This window comes from Pelobates fuscus, chromosome 4, assembly GCF_036172605.1.
Source record: "Pelobates fuscus isolate aPelFus1 chromosome 4, aPelFus1.pri, whole genome shotgun sequence".
NCBI classification, from domain to species: domain Eukaryota; kingdom Metazoa; phylum Chordata; class Amphibia; order Anura; family Pelobatidae; genus Pelobates; species Pelobates fuscus.
The window spans coordinates 345,254,288-345,277,661 of NC_086320.1; the positions used below are offsets into that span (position 1 = coordinate 345,254,288).

The 23,374-nt window shown below is 38.2% G+C and overlaps 1 protein-coding gene across 1 annotated transcript in view; it reads left to right on the top strand.

Moving 5' to 3' along the window:
* Nucleotides 1-23,374, top strand: part of CUBN (cubilin) — a 211,485-nt gene that overhangs the window by 155,557 nt on the left and 32,554 nt on the right. The window contains exons 39-55 of the mRNA XM_063452505.1: nucleotides 197-392; nucleotides 2,044-2,241; nucleotides 5,090-5,236; nucleotides 6,416-6,606; nucleotides 7,543-7,726; nucleotides 7,938-8,112; nucleotides 8,476-8,654; nucleotides 10,141-10,350; nucleotides 13,161-13,301; nucleotides 13,956-14,137; nucleotides 14,708-14,879; nucleotides 15,460-15,666; nucleotides 16,117-16,266; nucleotides 18,385-18,506; nucleotides 19,297-19,522; nucleotides 21,934-22,121; nucleotides 23,154-23,310. Of these exons, the coding sequence (XP_063308575.1) occupies nucleotides 197-392; nucleotides 2,044-2,241; nucleotides 5,090-5,236; nucleotides 6,416-6,606; nucleotides 7,543-7,726; nucleotides 7,938-8,112; nucleotides 8,476-8,654; nucleotides 10,141-10,350; nucleotides 13,161-13,301; nucleotides 13,956-14,137; nucleotides 14,708-14,879; nucleotides 15,460-15,666; nucleotides 16,117-16,266; nucleotides 18,385-18,506; nucleotides 19,297-19,522; nucleotides 21,934-22,121; nucleotides 23,154-23,310 (3,025 nt within the window). The remainder of the gene's footprint in view (nucleotides 1-196; nucleotides 393-2,043; nucleotides 2,242-5,089; nucleotides 5,237-6,415; nucleotides 6,607-7,542; nucleotides 7,727-7,937; nucleotides 8,113-8,475; nucleotides 8,655-10,140; nucleotides 10,351-13,160; nucleotides 13,302-13,955; nucleotides 14,138-14,707; nucleotides 14,880-15,459; nucleotides 15,667-16,116; nucleotides 16,267-18,384; nucleotides 18,507-19,296; nucleotides 19,523-21,933; nucleotides 22,122-23,153; nucleotides 23,311-23,374) is intronic.

The window sequence follows — 23,374 nt, forward strand, 5'->3', positions numbered from 1 at the left end:
CTGAAAAGGTGTGACAAAATGGCTATGTTTCTTCAATGAAAATATGTGCAAAGTTTTGTTTTTAAATAGTTGACAAATGACTTGCAAAATGTGTGTCAAATGCCTAAGTTTTAGTTTTTTTTCATCTGTTTAAAGAAAAAAAAAAGTCGTATTCCACTATGTAACTTGAGTTTGTGGTTTTTTTTTTACCATTCAGATATATGATGGTCCTAATATTCACTATCACTTACTTGGAACATACTGTGGGGTTACCCCACCTCCTTCCTTATTCTCCTCAGCAAGTTCAATGACCGTGGGATTTGTAAGTGATAATAGCATAAGCAAAAAAGGCTTTCTGCTGGAATGGCTTGCGATTGAGTTGCCATCTGGACCATTACCTACCATAGCACCAGGTATGAGCCCCGATGTACAAATAATTAGCATTTCAATTACAAAGCATGATTTAAGCTTAATGTTTATTCCTAGTTTATATTGTAGGCTAGCGAAAATTAAGACTTAAATCTAATGCTCAAATGTGTGTGTGTATCTAAATATAAAAATAATATACAGAGACTTAGTCAATCTTTTACTTGAGGACCCACTTAATTCTAACTCAAGAGGGTTAGTTAGAGAGATACAAGATGGGATGTGACACGTCTAAGTACTGAGTGGTACTTTGAAGCCAGGAGCTGTGCAAGGCTTTCCAAGGATGTGGGACTGCCAGTGGAACAGTCAAATAGTTATTGTGCCCTACATTAGCACCAGGTAAACCACCTCCTGCCCTGAAAGGTAAGCAAAAGGAAGAGTGTAGATAGAGTAAGAATAATTGGGTAGCATAGGGGAATGGGAAGGTAGGAAGAGCTTGAGATAGTTGGTTGAACACTTGTATTGCATAGTATAGCAGGTAGAACTGGTGGTAGAATTATAGCAGCTTGGAGTAGAAAGGTTAGAGCATGGGGCAGAAGGATAAAACAAGACCACTTTGGGTAGAAGGGTTTAAGCATGTGGTAGAAGAGTAAAACAAGACCACTTTGGGTAGAAGGGTTTAAGCATGGGGCAGAAGGGTAAAACAAGACCCCTTTGGGTAGAAGGGTTTAAGCATGGGGCAGAAGGGTAAAACAAGACCACTTTGGGTAGAAGGGTAAAACAAGAAGGCTTGGGATAGAAGGGTATGGCAGGAGGATTTTAGAGCAGAAGGGTAAGACAGGGAGATTGGGTTAGGAGGATATAACAGGCATACCTTGTGATAAACCGGTAAGACTGACAGAGCACGGTGTGAAGGTGGTGAAAGACAGGAAGCCTGTAAAAAAAAAAGAGAGAGAGAATTAGAGAAACACAGAGTACCGATAGCACACATGGCCAAAATGTTTACTCAGCTTTTGTAGAAGCACAACCCCTGTGATACTATACAAGCCGTAATATTGCCAACTCATGAGTGAAATTAGAGGCTACATTTGGTGCTAATGGTATGGGTGAATACAGCTGTAGCAATAAATATAGGAGTATTACAGCTGGAAGGCAATTAATGGTGAGAAGATGACTAATGAATATATATATATTAAAAAATAGAGCATTATTTCAGCAATGGCATTAATGGAAAATGGGTTACTCTAATCCCTTCATAATATCTGATTGTAATACCTGATAGTGTCTTTCTGCACTGCAAAGTCTTGGGCATTTCACAGTAGTGGCTATGGATGTTGTGGCAGAAGGTTTTGTTATCATCAATATACTTGTGTTATCATTACATCTCCATAGGCAGTGCTTATAATGAAATAACTACACAAGCTAAACATGGTAGACTGAGCTGCTCAATGTCTGTTCTGAGAATGGAGAACCAGAAAACGCAGTCAGCAGTCTTCACAAACCTTGTGCTCTTCTCTGACAGGCACTAGACAAAGCATCATGACTACTGCGTTCACTCAGTGCTCTGAGGAAAAATGCAAAGGACCACATGTGACTAACAAAATTAAAATGCTTACCAAGGATAATTAGTAAGCATTGCAAAACTGTACGGTTTAAAGAAATGTTCTTTATTATGTCTTGTTTTCGATTACCTTTCAGGTGCTTGTGGTGGCAGATTAATTACAGGAGAAACACCTTTATTTTTCTTCTCCCCCGGATGGCCAAATAATTACGCCAATCGTTTGGACTGCACTTGGGTTATCAGATCACCAGAGTCCACAGTGGAGTTAAACATCTTGTCTTTAGACATTGAAAAATATCGTTCCTGTAATTATGACAAGCTAGTCATAAAAGATGGTAAGGGAATCATCTTACAAAACACAAATTCATATATCAATGCAGGAAGAAGGATGCAAATGCTTTGTTTCCTTATTTTGGTAATCTGGATTTTTGCCTCTTTACTCATGATAATGTGGGGTGCTCTTCTGAAAAGTCACATTAAAAGACAAACAAAATCTGTTCAAACTCACAACACAAATACAAGTAAACTTTGTCTAAAATTGTATTTAGTAATCTTAAAAAACACCCTTGATCAGCGATAACCTCCACCAAATAGGAGGTTGATTAGCCGGTAATGAGACACATGAACCATTCTTCCTTACAAAACTGTTTTACTTCATTCATATTTCTTGAATTCCTTGGATAGTCCTTCCACTGCATTCCATAGATATATAACGGTCAATATAATCAACAGTAGAATGTGATCAAAGAGTAAAAAATATATATTGCATATACCATAAAATGAATAAGTTATGATCGATGGGAAATAGTTGCAAAGGCTCCAGGTGATTCAAGAAAACCTCTTGAAAAAAGGACTCTTTTCACATGATACATAGTCTTATAGGGGATTCTCATGAGATCGTAGCCTTTGGCCATTTTTCTTTGAGCATCCCATCACTTATATGGCTTAAAGGGATACTCATGCCATGGCCACATGCTCATATTGAAGCATTTGTTCTCATGCATATAACATTTTCATGAAACATTATTAGAGTGATTATGGATTCTTAAAAGATTCTGACAATGTTATGTGTCATTACTATGGTATTTATCAATTATTGTAATAACCTTGTAGATTTATGTAAAAAGAAATTCATCTTAATATAAATCATATTTCTTGGTGAAATCCTGTGGGAAAAATCTATACAATTGCCATTGATAATACATAATAAAACATTCAGCAGACAGAGTATATTTTATGAACACATAGAAAATTAATCCCATTGTTTATTTACTCCTTATAAACCCTCAAAGACCTATAGCCCAAATGAAACAGAATTAGGGACTCATTAAAATCCTTTTTTGCATATGTAATTTTTATTGCAAAGCTTTGTACATGCACACACATCACATTGATATACAAATAAATGCTTACTATTAAGAAACATAGCATAAAGATAGGAAAGAAATCATGTTTTACACATATACAATCCATATCTTGGTCATAGTAGATATGAAATTGGAGAACTCTTAAAAAAGGCAAAAAAGTAATGATTGAAATTAACACATTCTAATAAATTGTGGAGGCTTAGATGTTAGTATTTCACGTAAACTGAATTATAATGTATGTATGTTACTCACATCTTTCCTAAAATGGTATTTCACTTTTTTTTTTCATTTATAAGGAACTTGAAAATTTAGGGGATTTCCTTGACCTCCTCAAAATATTGCCACTGAGAAAACGATATGCACCATTAACTTATATGATCATTATCTGGTAGCTCAATATATAACAACGTTATGCTTGGTTTTTCTTGGGGGCTAATTCTCAGGAGCTTTGAAGTCATAGAAAATGCATTTTTCCCACATCAATTTTAGATGTTTACAGTTGTGTCAAAAATGAGCATTTCATCTCCAGGATATTCTATTTTAAATATGACAAATAATGTTGTTGTTAATGCCATTGGTACATCATTTCTTATTTAAAGACAATATGTGATTTCTTTATAGCTCTAAATGGCTCTATCAATTAAAAAATAGAGTAAGCTTTAGCTCAGTTACCTCTTTACTCCAGAAATTATTTTTATTTGATAAATATTTATTATTTTGTTACGATTCTATTTTTCGTGTCCTTGTCTCATAAGTAACCTTTCCATTTTAGTAATCTCCATAAGAATATCATTTTTAAAAAATAACTAATCCTGCAAAATGTATCACTTTTCACAAGAACATCAGATGTCCATGTCTTGAATTAATTGGGGATAGATGGTGTCCTCAAAATCCAATCAGGGTTACTCACTAAACTGGGAATGGTGAAGAACTGACATTATGAATTGCAATTTTTTTTACCGCTATTTTACAAGCTCAGCTACTTTGGTCTTAAATTTGCAGTTCTCTTGCCAATATTCCTGGTTTAGTGGACAATGTCAAAGAGGCACTCTTGGTCTGCGTATATTAATTCTTCATTAAAGGAATACTCCAGGCACCCAGACCACTTCTACCCATTGGAGTGGTCAGAGTGCGAACTCCCACTACCCTTAACCATGCAAGTGTAATTATTGCCGTTTTCATAAACTGCAATATTTACCTTAAAGGTTAACTCCTCCTCTAGTGGCTGTCTATCAGATGGCTACTAGAGGGACTTCCGTGTTCTTAGAACACAAAAAGTGTTTTAAGCAACGCTGGACGTCCTCACGCTATGTGAGGACCTCCAGCATCGCCGAAATCCCCATAGGAAAATGCTATCCTATGGGGAGGTCTAAAGCGCGTGCGCTGCCATTGCCGCGTATGTGCATTAGGTTCCCCCGCCGACATCAGGAGAGTAGGCGGAGAGTGGGTGGAGAGTAGGCGGAGCCTGACCAGCGCTGAGGGACATCGGCGCTGGACTCCAGTAAGCAACTTGGGATGGGGGGTGGGAGGGAGAGGGGCATTGCAGAGTCCTGCAGTGCCAGGAAAACAAGTATATTTTCCTGGCACTGGAGAATCCCTTTAAGAATGAATTAAGCATACAGGTTTATTTGCTACAGAGAGAATTCAGAGTGAATTTCAAATTTAAGACCAGAAAAGCCAAACTGACAGCATAGCTGACTTAGAGAAATTTTCCAGTTCAGCTATTTTAACCTTAAATTTTAAATTGACTTTGAATTGTAACTTTAGTAATACACCTGATAGCATTGCTCACATTTTCACTATCGTTATTTTGCAGGTGACAATAACGAGTCTCCAGAACTAGCCACCCTCTGTGGCAGAGAGCTCCCTGGACCAATCAGATCATCCGGCGACAGCATGTTCGTTAAATTCACCTCCGATTCAAGCGGCTCTGGTCGCGGCTTCAATGCGTCCTACCATAAAAGTAAGCATTCCTAGTACAAATAATCGCTGCAGCCCAGGAAAGCAATGCCCACCAATCTTCGTTAGATTGGCACATTTATATATATTTATATAGGATGGCCTTATCCTACCCCTTATCCTAACTCTAACCCCAGCCCAAACTCTAATCCTAGTCCCAAATCTAACCCTAGCCCAGACTCTAACCCTAGCTCTAACTCTAATTCTTGCCCTTACTCTAACACTAGCCCTTACTCTAACCTAAGCCCTAACTCTAACCCTAACTCTAACCCAAGCCATAACTCTAACCCTAACTCTAGCTCTAATCCTAGCCCTAACTCTAACCCTAACTCTAACCCAAGTCCTAACTCTAACCCTAACTCTAGCTCTAACCCTAGCTCTAACTCTAATCCTAGCCCTAACTCTAACCCTAACTCTTATCCTAGCCCTAACTCTAACCCTAACTCTAATCCTAGCCCTAACTCTAACTCTAACCCTAGCCCCAACTCTAACCTTAGTCCTAACTCTAACCTTATATCCTTATATCTAACCCTAACTGTAACCCAAGCCCTAACTCTAACCCTAGCCCTAACTCTAACCCTAGCCCTAACTGTAACCCTAGTTATTATGGGCATCACATAAAACACATCGGCCTTTGCTATGTAGATTTAAATTGCAGCAGGCAGAAAATTAATCATTAATTAATGAGGAATTGTGCAGCATAGACATTCTTTATTTGTCATTTATTTATTTTAATTTACCCTGACATTTCTACCTCTGTAAAAGAACAGTGGCTCCAATTGGGGTATTCACTATCGTATGATATGAAATTTAGGCCAAAATAGTCAAACTGCTTTTTTTTTTCCCAATTCAGCAATTTTGGCCTAAAACATAAGGCGCACTTGATATTCAATAGAATTTCTGACAGTTTACTCTTTAGAAACCAACCTAGACACAGAAAGATTAACGTTCCATATAGCCCTAGGCTGGTTATTAGTTTAGGGCCTCCTTAACTCTATCCATAGGGATGGTGAATGGGCAAAGCATATAATGGTTCTGTGACCCCATTCTAACCCCTGGGCTCTAGACAACCCACTAAGGTCACCTTATGTTTAGTCTTACTCTGCCCAGATAGTGTTCAACACATTTTTTTGTTTAAAACTGAAAACGATACTGCATAACACAATTATTCTTTTAACATCAGGTTGCGGTGGAGCTTTACAAGCCAATATAGGAGTAATCTCTTCTCACAACTATCCAGAGAATTACAACCCAAATCTAAACTGTACATGGCATGTAAGAGTCTCCGATGGTTACACAATTCGTGTCGAATTCGACCGAACATTTGAAATTCCCAACAATGATGGCACCTGCAGCAGCGGTGACTACATTGAAGTAAGTGTTTACTGATTGTATGGGAATATAATATAACAATACATGACAGATGCTGTACGTGGTTGCCAAATGGTCCATAGGGGCCTTTTTAGTGGGTCATAATGAGTAAGAAGGCAATAGAACAGCTAGTTTTTTCTAGACAAATAAAAACTTGCTTGTTATTGTTATTTCATATTGTAAGTCCCATTAAATACTACTTGTCTAAAGAGAAATAAAAGCAGTGGGAAATGCCAGCCAAACTGGTGGCCAAGCCAAAAATTCTCATTTTTATTTGGCCCTGTTGATGACAATTTGGAAACCTCTGCACAGTATTGAAGATTGTGTTATGGATACATGTATCACAGCTTGCACTGATCATCACAGAGAGAGGGTCTCTCTTTGGGATTGCAAGGGCTCACTCCCAGGGAGAAAGGCCTGCAAATCCCTCCATGTCATTAGTGACATACCAACTCAGTGTAATTCCTGGCTCTGTGATTAACAGAGTCTGTAGGTCTTGCTCTAAGTTCTATTTTAAATTCCTCTTTTGCTGCATTTAAATATATCCCAATCGTAAGACTGCAGAGACAGTATCCTGGCACCATAACCACTTCAGTGAGCTATTTAAATTCATACTATTAGCATTTTTTTTTTCACCAGAATGAAAGGCCTATATGTAATTTCTGATACCGGATGTATTCACTTAACTATAAACTATTACAAATTCAGCTCAGTTGACACATTTTCTAACCTATCTATGTTAGGCTATGTTTTTCAATAAAAAAATTGTAGTTCACCATGAATTGTTTGGTGAACAACCCCCTTACTATTATTTATTCATTAAATAAGGTATGTCTCATCATATGTTATTCAATCAAGAACCATAGGTATGCACACTGAATGGAAAGTGGGCTACAAACATTACAATACTGATATGTGTGTCGCTATATTATTGTCCAGCTTAGAAATGGTCCCGATGAGTCATCGCCTTCATTAGGACAGATCGGGGGAAACGGAAAATTCTGTGGTAGTAGCACGCCATCTACGATGCACACAACTGACAATGAGCTTTTTGTTCGCTTCATTTCTGACAGCAGTAATGAGGGCAAAGGATTTAAACTCACATACCAGGCCATGAATTTGGGTAAGAATGAACTTAACTCCTTAAAAACCAATGACAATCCTTGACAACACAACATTGCATTCTGTGAGCAACTCATTCAAAGAAGGAAAGATCTGTATTTCTGCAAAGTTGTAGATCCGCTTTTTGTCCAGGCCTGAATTACGTGAAAATAACTTTGTTAATATATAATAATATGACTACATAACCATTCACTTGATGTATCTCTGTTTAGCATGTGGAGGAACAATTTATATCAGCGACTCTAATCCCACTGGATATATCATTTCACCCAACTATCCAAACAATTATCCTCAAAACTCTGATTGCATATGGACCATCATAGTACCAGATGGAGAATCGGTCCAGCTTTCTTTTCAAGATCAATTTGATATTCAGCCATCTGAGAGGTATTTATATTGACAAATCATGTTCTCCATATAGTGTGCGGATTTTTGTTTGATGGAATATTGGGAACTATAGTACAATGTAAGCAAAAAGTCGATTTTAATCCTTATGATTCCTACAAAAAGAGATATTCTATAGATCATTGTTATTCCGTTGGGATTCCTGTATTTTAAAAATAGCAAATTGTTAGTGGCCTTGTATTATCTTCTGCTGAGTTTTAGTCTGATTATTTGTAACAAGAGTAAAAGGTATATTTTTTGTTAGATTAGCATAAGCTCTTTATTCACCATAATTTAACACCTTTCTCATGAGGAGGTAAAACACACAAAATAAACAATTAAAAAAAAAATTGTTACCGATTTCAGCTGCGACTCCAGTTACCTGGAATTACGCGATGGTGCTGATTTCAGTGGAAGGCTTCTTGCTAAGCTGTGTGGCAATACTCTACCAGTCACCTACAAATCACTGGGCACGGCCATGTACCTCAGATTTAGAACCGACAATAGCCCAACCCAGAAAGGATTCAAGGCTATCTATTCTACAGGTATGGTTATAATCGAATTATCTTATTTTCTTCCAATCTTCCTTCTTCCAAAGGCTATGGTTTGACATGGTTATTAACTAAATGAATTGACCAGAATATTTGAAATTTTGACCATGGTAGCAACCTCAATTTCAGCTATTTTTACATTTCAGATATTTTAGCCACAAATGCAATTCCTTTATCAAACTCCCATAATTTTCCGGATTTTGCTAAAAATGCTGATAGTGTTACAGTTGTCATACTGTGTCGTTATTGTATCATTAACTCCAGGATTAGAATTCCTTTCTCCTTTTTAAGTTTGTCTTTTAATGTTTAGATCAATATGGAGTATTTGGCCTCATTGTATGAATATTTTAGGACCTTTAAAAGTAAATGTGAACACACAGCATCTTTATGTTAATAGAATAGTATTTCTATATATTACCTAACATTTAAAGGTACACTATAGCCACCAAAACAACTTTAGCTTAATGAAGTAGTTTTGGTGTATAATCATGCCTTTGCAGTCTCATCGCTCAATTCTCTGTCATTTAGGAGTTAAAGGAACACTATAGGGTCAGGAACTCAGAATTGTATCCCTGACCCTTTAGTGTTAAAACCACCTAAAACAAACGTACCCTATTTCTAGTGCCATGCGAGACTGCTATTATTGGCCCCACCCCCATCCTCCTCCTTGGCTGACATCATCAGAATTTATGATCTTAGCCAATCTAATGATTCCCCATAGGGAAAACATTGGATTGGCTGAGATCGGCAAGGAGGCAGGATGTGGGTGGGGCCAAACGCAAGCTTGGGCAATCAGCATCTCCTCATAGCGATGCTTTGAATCAATGCATCTCTATTGGGAAATGTCAGTGTCTCCGTGCAGAGTGTGGAGATACTGAATGTCAGTGCTGCACACTGTGCTGCACTGCCACAGGAAGCACATTCAGTGGCCATCTTAGGAGTGGCCACTGGAGAGATGCCTACGGGGCAAAATAAACACTGCCTTTTCTTTGAAAAGGCAGTGTTTACATAAAAAGGTTTCAGGGGCTGACTATACTCACCAGAACAAATACAATAAGTTGTAGTTGTTCTGGTGACTATAGTGTCCCTTTAAATCACTTTTGTGACATAATATGTCCACGTTCATTACAATAACCAAGTAGTATCTGTGATTGGGATCCAGTGCCTATTACCATTCCATATATGCTGACCTTCAGAAGGAAGTATTTTATTATTTGCTCAATGCATTTCATTAATGTGGTCCAGATTGCTAGAGAACAAACTGAAAGATTGGTATTTGAATGTTTTGTTTATATAGTCTCACATGTCTAAAACGTAGCCATTGAAAATTTTATTTTCACATTGAGTGCATCTTCTGTTGTACAACAAGAGTTAGGAAGTCAGCCATATTGGATGGTCACCTATACTGGATGGTTAGCCAAACTGAAGGAATTATTTTTCCAAATACACAGCAATTATCTTTCTATAACATTATTTTCAGCTGTTTGTGGGGGGACTGTTTATGGACAAAATGGCATCATACAAAGCCAAGGATACCCAACGAATAACTATCCTGATGATTCTTTGTGTGAATGGTACTTTAATGGGCCAACAGGACATTACCTCACAATACAATTTGAAGGCCTGGATATTCAGGGATCTATAAACTGTTCACAGGACTTCATTGAGATCCGGGAATATAATGTATCTGGTGAGTTCACTGTTCTATAACACACTAACACTATTCTAAACCAATTTTACTGAGCGTTCAGAGGCTACAGCAATGCTTAACCCCTTAAGGACCAAACTTCTCTAATAAAAGGGAATCATGACATGTCACACATGTCATGTGTCCTTAAGGGGTTAAATACTAGTAGAATTATAAATTGTATGAGTACCGGTTCTGTGTTAATAACAATTGGTATATTCCAATATGAAAATGCCTAGACTGATTTAATGTGATTTACTACAGATCTCAATAACAAATTAAATGAAAACACTGGTTGTTCAGTCAAATTGACAGTACTTTCTGTATCCACAAATGGGTTCAAATGTTACCATAATCGTCCTTACTAAGAGGCACAGCCAGAAGGGAATTTGAGAAATGGCAATAGCCAGTTACAGATCGCTGTGTGTTTTTGTTCTTTGTAACACTGATTGACTCAAGCTGACATACACACACATTTTTGTTATGCTTATGTTTAAAGGAACACTCCCACTCCCATAACAGGTTCAGCTCATTGAAGTTGTTATTGTGGCCCGAGTTTCTGGGTACCATGTTACCACCATGTAACAGTTTAACCGTGAAGTTGGTCCCCTGGTGATTGACACCACTACCCTTTTACTTCCTTCCTGCCACATATGAGTAAGATTTTTTCAGGTGAAGATCGGCTGAAAGTGTCAGCTTATAATCTCAGTTTATCAATGGCTGCCCATTGAGAAAAATAGCATGTATTGATTTTTTGACACATTTTTCTGTTTTTTAGTTTTTGTACTTTCTCTCTTTCTTGTTTAATGTACACATGAGGTACACATGATATGCATGCATGATGGATGGATTGATACATCTCACATAATTATACATACACTCTTAAAAAGGAAACATTTTATTAAAAGGACACTGTTTATGTTTCATACTTTCAACACAACTAATACAGCAATTACCTCAATGTATACATTTCGTTAGGCTTCTATGAAGCTTCAGGGTCAAATTAGAGACTTTCCTATTTTTTTCAATACTGTTTTTGTCTTATTTTGATCCAGTGTAGCAGCCCAACAATTCAATTTACACACATAACATGTAATACAATTGTTGCGGTGTTTTGTTCTATGATGCACTCACATGTGTGCGCTTGGTCATATCTCCATCATTTTTTAGAGGCCCAGAGAATTATGACACCAGGTAAATAAACTAAAATGGCAGGACAAAGGTTCAAGGTCTAGACAATATTTTGGGACATGAATTAATCTGGAGATATTTTGCCTGATTCACTCACCTCAAAACAGGCACAATCCCTTGCTGCTCACTCCAATGCCATCTGGCTTTATTAAGGAAAGCCGATGAGTCAGACCTGGTGTGCCATGTGCTAGTTAGCACCTTTGCATTTACACAAGACCATAATTTGGCACAGCACAATGATGGTTATCCCCTGTAATTGAATAAACATATAAAAGTCCAGTGTGGCCATATTACTGTGCCCTATGGTGGCCTCTAGATCAGAAATCATTGGTACTCCAGATGTTGTGGATCACATCTCCGCTGATGCTTTGACAGCATTATGGCTGTAAAATGTTGCCTACACCTGCAGTAGATTATTATATGTGTCCCTGCATTTCATATATTGACAGGGTGACCAGATGTCCTGGGTTTGACCGGGATCATCCTCGAGACGCATAAATGTCCCAGGTTTTCCAGAGATGCCTTTCCTCGTGTGTTGAGGCCAACAGGGGATATCCTTTAATCTCCCCTGCCAGCCTCATGCAGAGCAGGCCCTGATATCTGCCTTCCTGGGCCGATGGGGAGATCACAGATTTCCCTCACTCACCCGAAGGCAGTTTGTTGCTGCAGAAGGAGGTAGGGAGCTGGACCTGGGAGGCAACACGGTCCTCCCGCGAGCAGGCAGGCCAGTCTGTGTGTGTGTATGTAGTCAGCAGTCTGTGTGTGTATTCAGCAGCCTGGTTGTGTATTCAGCAGTCTCTGTATGTGTGTATTCAGTAGTCTGTGTGCATGTTTTTAGCAGTCTGTGTATTCAGCAGTCTGTGTGTGTATGTATTCAACAGACTATGTGTGTATGTATTTAGAAGTATGTGTGTGTATTCAGCAGTCTCTGTGTGTGTATTCAGCAGGCTGTGTGTGTGTGTATTCAGCAGCCTGTGTGTATTTAGCAGTCTGTGTGTGTATTCAGCAGTCTCTGTATGTTTGTGTTCAGAAGTCTGTGTGTATTTTTTTTTAGCAGTCTGTGTGTGTATTAAGCAATCTGTGTGTATTAAGCAATCTGTGTGTGTGTGTATTGAGCATGTCTGCCTGTGTACTCAGCAGTCTGTCTGTGTGTGTGTATTTGGCCATCTGTGTCTGTGTGTTTGTATTGTATTTGTTGGAGGTACCAATAAACATAAGCTTAATTTTATCTATAATTTATGTTTTTTTCCTGTGAGCGGTTGCATAGGCAGTGCCCCAGTGCATTGCCTTGCCCGGGAGCCTAATGTGCTGTTAAGATGGCCCAGGTCTAGGGGGCTCTCATCATGCTCCTACAAAATGTTAATAAAAAGATTCTTATTTGAATACCAGGAAGGGGATGAGCTGTAACAGCCACTTCTGGCCATGAATAGGTTTAATTACTTCTAGTGTGTATGTATTTCACTGGGGGGGTGGTGTTTATTTTTTTTTAGCGATTTTTGTATTGCTAATGGGTGTCCCGGTTTTTTATTTACATTTTTTATTACAGGTTTCTGTTACAATGTCACATAGGAGCTGACACTGTATATCTAAATGTAATCTGTTAACCCTTTCTCTATAATTAGGGAGATTGTTGGGAACTTTTTGCGGCAGTACAATACCAGGTGATATGGTGACCTCTGATAGCTTTGCGTATGTCAAGTTTGTTAGCGACGGATCTGTAAACGCTAAAGGATTCCGACTGCGATATGATTCAAGTGTTGAAGGTGAGCAAACAAGTAACTCAGCACAAAGGTGTTGCTGTGGGGCACAAACCCATCACATAAAGGACAAAAAAGGTGGCACTGGATAAGTGTTGTCAAACAAATTCAAATGTTTAGTCACACACGTGTAGTGATGACACCTTCTCTAAATACTTGGATAGATAATGTAAATTGAAATATATAAGGGAAGTAAATTGGTCAAACACATTTTTGTAGTTTGTATACTTATTGTTATAGACAACAGATAGAGAATTAGAAATTATATGGTTGATAGAGAATTAGAAATTTAGATGGTGGATGGTAAGGGTTGAATATCTGGTGGCTAAGCTTGGCTCTGTGGACATTTGTTAATTACTTAATTCACGATGTTCTCTTAGCCTTTAGAACCACAATCAATGGCATACTTTAGTGGGAGATTGCAGGCAGAAAATAGGTGGATGATTAGTATATATACATAGAAGAAACAGAAATTAGCTATCACCAATGAACACTTGGTTGGAAGGGGCATATTGGTTAAGATGAATAGGTAATACCGATGAACAGATTAGAATAAAAAATAATATATTTTATGCAAAGGACCATTTAAGACTCTTGTCTATGTAACTAATGCCAACATGTTTATTGTCTAATTTTTAAAAAGTGTCCTGTCTACTATAGAATGTGGTGGAGATTATGCTGGCCCCAGCGGAACAATTCGTTCACCCAATTACCCCAATATGTACCCTCACAATCGAGTATGTGAGTGGAGGATAACAGCACCCTTAGGGAAGCGCATCACTTTAACGCTAAATGATCTAAGACTTGAAGATACACAGAACTGTGACAGTGACTACATTGCTGTAAGTATTATGCTTATCATACATACTGAATGGATGTTACCGTGTATATACGGTATAGGGTTTTTTCATACTGAAGGTGAGTAAAAAAAACTTGCACTAGAAATTATGTTGTTGTTATCTCTCGTCATTAAAACAGATATCGTTCGAAATTAGACGTTGCCTACTAGTGTTTTATTGTAATGTATTGTAAGATTGTCAATCCAATCTATGTGTTGTTTTATCTTTCTCCTCGTGTGTACTTTATCTCCTTCTATTAGTAACTAGCATTTTACTTACTCAATATACAATATGCCACTGAACTTGGCTTTAGGTGTATCCGTACTCAAAAACAGGGTGTGATCCAAAAACGCAAAAGAATACGTCAGTCTATAAAGTTGTATGGTGCATAAACAGAGTAACACACTACAAAACATCTGCGTTTCTTTGAACCTGTGTATTGGTATTATTATTATTATTATTATTATTATTATTATGGTACACTTTATATTTTAGATACACAAGACTACATGTTTGTTGTATTTTTGAATTGCCTTTTTTTGACTGTTGTTTTTTTTCTATCTATTACTTTAGGTTTACAATGGTTTTCAGAACCAGTCACCCATTATAGCGAAGCTATGTGCTAATGTAATTCCCGATATGGAAGTGAGATCGTCTGGGAACACAATGAAAGTGGTTTTTGTTACAGATGGATCAATTTCCAATGGAGGCTTTTTGGCAACTTACAGTTCAATGGAAGATGCAGGTAAATCACTAAAGGATGACCAGTCTACAACTCCTCTTGAAGTAATTCTTATTTAATACGTTTTCCAAATGATTACAATCTATAAGAAAATCTTCCCACATGATATATCTAAAGATCACCATTAAAGTTTATTGGAATGTTTGTAAATAAATAATTTAAAAAGTATTTTTCCAACAGTATTGAATCATTTGGAAAGATTATTAAATTGAGGCCTATGTTAGTCTTCACAAATTTGTTCCCTGAAAGCAAAAGGGCAATACCACACATTGACACTATAGATCTCTGTGCAAAATGCATTGACAGCTGCCCCAGGTTGATAAAGAAGAATCTCACCATCAATTTAATAATGTAGATTTTTTTTTAGAGCTGAATAAATGAATCCACCAAATGTTTACAGTATGGTCCGAAAAGCACCTGGAAATGTGTTTAGCAAATGATCTAAAACCCTTTTTGTTATTAAAAAAAATAACACCTGCATTGGTTGCTTTGAAATAAAAAGAAGGCTTTATTAAATGTTCCAGACATCTTTTTTTTTTTTTAAATTTTCTATTTAATTGATACTATTTATTTTTTCTTTAAGTTTGTGGAGGAGAACTTATGGGACCTAACGGAGGAAATTTCACATCCCCTGGATTCGATAAAGTCACTAATTACACAAAGAATCTTAATTGTGAATGGGTCATTCAAAATCCAAATACCTACAATTCATCTACTTATATCTCATTTTCACAATTACAACTGGAAAAACACCAGAACTGTCAAAATGACTTTATAGAGTTACGTGTAGGTGAGTACCATATGTGTTTGCATCTAAGGTTAACTTAGATCAGTTGGCCCCTGTTTGTGTTCTCCAATGAGGTCACCTGCTGTGTTTCATCTACAGACACTGGTTGAACTTCCTCACATTGTCCAGAATTCCAAGACAAATGTACTTATTCTAAACAATGTGAGGAAGAATGCAATTTAAGTTTGTTGAGACACAAACTTGATGCTCCTTGAAGGATGGACCACCAAGGTAAAGACATCTACAGTGGCACAAAAAAAAAGCAGGGTTTCTTAAAAATAAAATGAAAAATACAAAATGTCACTGTTACTTATGAAGGACGAGGGGCAATTCTGCTGGTGAGAGTTTAGAAAATCACTGAGAAAATGTGGTTGGATTAACAAGAGAGAAAACATGGTTAATAAATACATGTGTATGTAATTTATCTATACTATAGATGTTTGCTTTTAACAGGTAATGCAGATGGACAATTATTAGCCAAATTATGTGGACAAACAAAGCCCAGGGTTCCCCTTATTATTGTTGCGTCCAAGATCTGGGTTCGTTTCGTGAGTAATTCGGAAGTGGAAGATATTGGGTTCGAAGCCAGCTATTTATTTACAGGTAATCTAACCAAGAAAGCAAATTAGTGGATATTGAAGTTAAATGTTTGTGGTACTTTATAGTGTTAACAATCAGCGCTGTATTTAGCACAAGGCAAACAAGGCATTTGCCATGGGCGGCACTTTCAACGCCTCCCCCCAAGTGCCCTGGCAAATACCTTGTTTGCCTTGACATATGGGGGGCCCAAGAGTTGGCCGGCTGGCCACGCTTGAGCCCCCCCAGGGCACCCGAACAGTTTCTTTTACATGCGGGCGGCGAAGGAGCGCTGATCTGAGATCTTCCTGCTCAACTCCCTCGTGCGACCCCCAGTGATACTGGGATCCAGAATGTGACATCACTCCGGCGCCTGGCATCATTAAGTGGAGCATGAGGGAGCAGGTAGATCACAGCTTCATCACCGTCTATTTTGCGCACCTTCTCCCCCCCTTGCCTGCCCGCCCCTCTATCTTGCATGCCTGCCTGACCTCTATCCTGCATGCCTGCCTGACCTCCATCCTGCATGCCTGCCCGCCCAGAGGCCAGCCCAGCAGCCCCACTGGGCTCCAGGTAAATATCCACCCAGCTCTCCCAAAGGTATGGAGGCTGGGTGGATTTAAATTAAAATAAAAGTAAATATTTATTTGTAAATGTTGGGGGGAAATGTGTGTGTGTATGTCAGTGCATGTGTTGTTATATATGTCAGTGTGTCTGAGTGAGTGTGTGTGTCAGTGAGTTTGTCTGTCAATGAATGTGTGTGTATGTCTGTGTGTCAGTTTGTGTGTGTGTGTGTTTATCTTTCAGTGTGTGTGTGTCCGTGTGTGTATGTGTGTCTGTCTGTCAGTGAATGTCTGCTTATATCTGTGAATGTGTCTGTCAGTGAGTTTGTTTGTCACTGAATGTGTGTTTCTGTGAAGGAGTGTGTGTTTTTCTGTGAGTTAGTTTATGTCTCTCTGTCAGTGAATGTGTGTGTACATCTCTCAATGTGTGTGTCTGTCAGTGAATGTGTGTGTATGTCTATCAGTGTGTGCCTGTGCGTGTGTGTGTGTGTGTGTGTATGTCTGTCAATGTGTGTTTGTCAGGGAGTATGTGCATGTCTTTCAGTGAGTGTGTGTGTGTCAGTACGTGTCTGAGGGATTGTGTGTGTCTGTCAGAGTGTGTCAAATCAGGGAGTGTGTGAGTATGTGTGTCTGCCAGTGAGTGTATATCAGTGTATCTGAGAGTGTTTGCCAGTCAGTGAGTGGGTATGTCTGTGTGTATGTCAGTCAAAGTGTGTGTTAGTCTTTAACAGGAAGAGGTGTGGCCTTGACAGGAAGGGGTGTGGCAAATTGAAATTAGGGCGTGCCCGAGTTCCATCATGCCTAGGGCACCACAAATTAAAAATACACCACTGGTAACAATGCCAGGAGTTCCCTGGCCTGGTTCTGCCATAAAGGGGCAAACTGTTTAGCCACAGTTTGCCCCTTCACCTGGATTCCTATGGTGGTCCAAAGCTCCCTGGTGGTCTGGTGATGTGCTTCTGCAGAGCTGCAGAAGACAGAAGCCAATGATGTCACCATTCAGTGGCTGGTAGCGTCCGCTGACCATTCTCAGCCAATGACTGACATTCTGTGTAATGAAATTTTCACAGAATTTACATTAGATAGCTAAGAAATCTAGTTCCGGGCTGGCTAATGACGCTGATGGAGGTGGAGTTACATATACTGGAATGCTGTACATTCACACTTCAGGCAGTATAATGACTTCAAATTACTAAAGCAGTCGTGGTGCTTGGAGTAACCTTTTGATTATTCCCCAGTCTTGCTCTATATCATTTTTTAAATCTAGGATAGGGGATGTTCAGAGTTCAGTCAGCAACCATGTTTGCCAGTTTTTTTGTTTAGTTTTTTTATTCACTCCTTCTACTGTTTAATCTTGAAACCCCAGTTTTTCATGCACAATTTATAAAATAATTAAATGTTTATTTATTTGCACTTAAAAATTCATACAATATGACTAATGCATTTAATTACATAGTTCTTTTGCTAGTTCACTCTTACGAATTGTAACATTCTAAGTCAAAGCAATGATACTATTTTGTAAACTAGCATTGTACCTATTACATTAATATCACGCGTTTTAATATTGTCTGTTGTCGCTTAGGATGTGGTGGGATCCAAAATGGCATAATGGGTTCTCTTACCAGCCCCAACTTCCCTGCATCTTACCCCAGTTTGAGCCACTGTGCTTGGCTATTGGAAGCGCCGGAAGGTGATACCATCACTGTGAGTATAGCAAACTCTATGGCTCGATACGCCATGTCGATAAAACAGGTGAACTATGAACTGTGATTGAAATCCGCATCATCTAATAGTTTTTTTTTTTTTTTTCAAAAGCAGTTTCTTGGTTTTTTCCAAAGGAGGTTTTTTTTTCTCAAAAGCAGTTTATATTAACGACGTTAATAAAAAATTTAAAAATTTCAAGCAACTATGCATATACCACATTGTAAAGTATCATGTTACTCAGGATTAATCGCAGTCCCAAATCAGGGCAGTACTATCAAAATATGGACAGTTGGGAAATATGTGTTATGTAAGAAACAGGTCAACGGTTTGCCTTGTGCATTTGTCCTAAATGTAAATGTTTGTAATCTGGCCACAATAGTATTTTCTTAACTCAAACAATATGCATATATTGAGAAACATAGAGAATCAATAGTCTGCCAAATATTCAGTGATTGGTTTAGTAAATTTGGATCACAGAATTTACACGCTGTATACATAAAGTGTATTAGCCATTAAAAGTAAAACATAAATGTAAAACTAAACTGCTTAATGTAGGCTAAAATAGCTGATTTGGAAAACAAAATCTGTCTAATCTTGGTCACAGCTTAGTTATTTTAACCTGAATTTAGCATTTTGGTTTAAATTTACCTTTATTTACTATTTAGTGAATGACCCCTAAAGAAAGAGCTAAGAGTTTTAGAATTATGGTAATGCTTTTGAAAAAGATAGTAGAATGTTTCCATAATGTGCTATTGTCATCAAGTTCATTGTTTATGTTTTTTTTCAACAGCTATCTTTTGGATACTTTGATGTAGAATCTCACGCCGTCTGCCGTTGGGATTCCGTCACTATAGTCAATGGAGCCTCCACAGGATCACCTCTAATTGGGCAATATTGTGGCACCACATCTCCTGGAACCATTCAATCAGGGTCTAATAAATTATTGGTGCTCTTCAACTCAGACAGCACAATTCATGGTGGAGGATTTTATGCCAATTGGACCTCAAATGCATTAGGTTGGTAATAGAATAACATTAAAACTAGTATCTTCTTGTAAAGATAATAAAGTATTAATACTAATGGAAAAAAGTACTCTACTTAAAAAGAGAGATTTACTAACTTCTCATAAACTGGAAGACTTGCTATGAATATATTTATCATTTCAGACGGACTTGCTCGGACTTGCTGTCCGATGGATATATCTATCAGTACAGACGGACCTGCTGTCCAATGGATATATCTATCAGTACAGACAGACCTGCTGTCCGATGGATATAGCTATCAGTTCAGATGGACTTGCTGTCCGATGGATATATCTATCAGTTCAGATGGACTTGCTGTCCGATGGATATATCTATCAGTTCAGATGGACTTGCTGTCCGATGGATATATCTATCAGTACAGACGGAGCTGCTGTCCGATGGATATATCTATCAGTTCAGATGGACTTGCTGTCCGATGGATATATCTATCAGTACAGATGGACCTGCTGTCCGATGGATATATCTATCAGTTCAGATGGACTTGCTGTCCGATGGATATATCTATCAGTACAGATGGACCTGCTGTCCGATGGATATATCTATCAGTTCAGATGGACTTTCTGTCCGATGAATATATCTATCAGTACAGACGGACCTGCTGTCCGATGGATATATCTATCAGTTCAGATGGACTTGCTGTCCGATGGATATATCTATCAGTTCAGATGGACTTGCTGTCCGATGGATATATCTATCAGTTCAGATGGACTTGCTGTCCGATGGATATATCTATCAGTTCAGATGGACTTGCTGTCCGATGGATATATCTATCAGTTCAGATGGACTTGCTGTCCCATGGATATATCTATCAGTTCAGAAACATGTTTTCTACAGTAATGTTAGATTTTTAGTAGTAGTGAGAATTGTAGGAGTTAAAAAGCACACGCTAATGCTTTCTCACCCTAAATTCCCAGCTCTTAAGTGGCACTCATTAAAAAAAAGTTTCATAATGGTGCCATGTAATTTAAATAATAATACAAAAAGAGAAGTCCTGCGCTTAGTCCCATTACTGCTGGGCCAGCAGCAAGGACTACAATACACATCAGCCCCAATATATAGTAAAAACCAAAGAAAAGAAAATGTTACCGCAGGTAACATTTTCTTTTCTTTAATTTAAATAATAGTTTTATTTACATTTTTCAGAGGATTCTACTTAACTGTGAGCAGGTCACATATTAATTTATTGAGAAATAACAGATTGCTATTCACAGAAACAAAAAATATACATATGTAGGTCCACGAATATCTCTTCTTTCTGCAAATAGTTTTTTCCTTGGTGTGGTAAGAGGGAACAGAATATGTCTTTTCATTTTCCTTGCTAGATACCATGTAGTAATAAACAGATTTATTAGCAATTTGTGCCATATTCAATAATATATATAGTATGGCTGGCAAAGGAGCAGGCAATAAAATTATCTGCTTGCCTAATCAAAAGAACCAAGTCACAGTTGCTGCACACGTTGGAGATTCAGTATGGGACCAACACACCATGATCTGCAACCCATTATTATAATACTATTATAAGAATAATAAAGGTGACCTTACAGAGCTCGAAATGTTGCTAAATCGCCACAGGTGATTGCTGAAATAAAGATTTCAGAATCAATCTTTTCCCTCTCCTCCCTCCAATTCAACCGCCATTATGTTTTCTGTTTGTTTTATGTCCGGTAGGCAATAATTCGCATAAAGAACTTAGACCACACAATAAACACAGACACCGTTTATTTTATTTCAATGGGCTGGGCCGTGATGTTTATTAAAAGCTTGAAACATGGGGCATAACACCATACTTGATAACAGTAAACTCTCCACCAACTTTCACTTAACTTAAAACTTTTAACTTTCACCACCACTTAATTGCCAGTCAGACATAGCAGACCTGAGCGCCTTTTATATACCACCAAAAATAACATATATCCTTCCTCAGAACTTGCACCTGAGGATGACTTTGCCCCCAAGCTTCAAACACCACGACAATACTTATACAAAAGTTAAACAAATAGGGTAGAGCGGGTGGGTCCGTCTGAGCTTCTCCCGTCCTGTCAATAACAGCTGACAGGGAATTAACTTGCTCGGCTCAATTTATGCTTACCTGTTTCTCGCGCTTTGCTGGCTCCCTGCCAGCCACCAATCCTCACAGCTCCTGTCCCCCAGCAACAGCTGAGTCACTTAAATCTGCCCAGTTACTTGTCCCCACTCTGCCCAACAACTGCTTAGGGGTCATGAACTAAAACTAACTTTAATTGAACTACTATATGCCTTTTTTATTTTTTTTATTTAATTGACCATCTATTGCCACCACACATATATGCCACAGTGCTTAATGCCTGTGGCATCTTGTTTGTTTGTTTTTTCCATAAAGCACATTCCTTCTCTTTTCCTAGGATGTGGTGGACACATTCATGCAGATACTGGGTACATAAAATCTCCAGGTTGGCCTCAAAACTTCCCTTCCAATGTCCGGTGTACCTGGACAATACAAGGACACGTGAGCAGTCACTTCGAACTTGTCTTCCATAACAACTTCAACATTCCAGACAGCAGTGGACACTGTGAGAGCAGTTTTGTGAAGGTTAGTGGATTAATATATGCTCTCAAAAGTTGTTATACTACATATATACATAAAACCAAGATGGCTGCACTCACCTGGACATGCATACATTGCTGCTGGGGTCAATTCATATAACATACAAGATCCAGCACACTCGCTCATTCACTAAAGAACAATTTGAAGTCTCACAGAATGTTATATTTTTGTTTAAAAACACCTCAGCTAGGTAAAAAAATAATGTGGGTTTAGTTACAGTATATGATCATACATTGCATAAGCCTGCCACGATGTCAATGTACCCCATTCTTGACAGGTCCTACTCTAGCACCTAATGCCTGCTCTTATGAGATTAATCAACTTACTTGGGAAATGCTTCCTCCTGAAGCTCTCTGCAGGGCAAGGTTAAATTGGGTCCGTTAATGAAGCTTCTGTGACAGTGAGGGGTGCAAAGCTGAGGAGTTGGGCTGGACAAATATATATATGGAAAATGGAGAATGTATAGGCATTAAGGCCATTAGTGATATTATCTCAAAATCGTTATCTACACATTGGAAGGCTGATGCACATCCATGCTGTGTTCTAGTTAATACATTCCATTTTCAAAAACAAAAAAGGTTTGCAGCAAATGTCTAAATCCTATCAATAACATGCCAACTTTGCAGATATATTTAACAAACCAAACAACCAGATAACATGAGTATCTATAGAATTTTAGAGTAAAGAACAGGAAAATGGAAATGGAGAGGTAAAATACAAGATACAGTTTTTTTAGTAGGCATATGGAGGTGTGAAAATATAGCAGGCAGGTTCTATAGGTGTGTTTTAAAGTCCTGCCATGTCATTATATGTTATTAATATATTATTATAATACACATATGGTGCAGATTTCAAACATTTTGGATTTTTACAAAGCCTGGAATTAAGGTTTAGTTCCTAAACTACCAAAATGCTTAGCTGCAATGACTGACAGATGTATTTGCAATAGTGTACATTAAAATATGTAATTGCTGTGATTTTTTCCCCCCTACTTATAAACACCCTGTAACCCTGCAGGTGTGGAGCGAAGCTGATGAAAGTCAAGAAGACCTTCTAGCCGTGGGCTGCGGAGATTCAGCTCCAGCCCCTGTGATTTCTCCGAGAAGTGTAATTAAAGTAACTTTCCAATCACAAGCTGCACCAGGAAGTGGTTTCTCGGCATCCTTCATCAGCAGTAAGTGGGGAACATCAGATGCAAGACTTTCTTTTAAGAAGTTATTTTTAGCAAGGTGGTATTT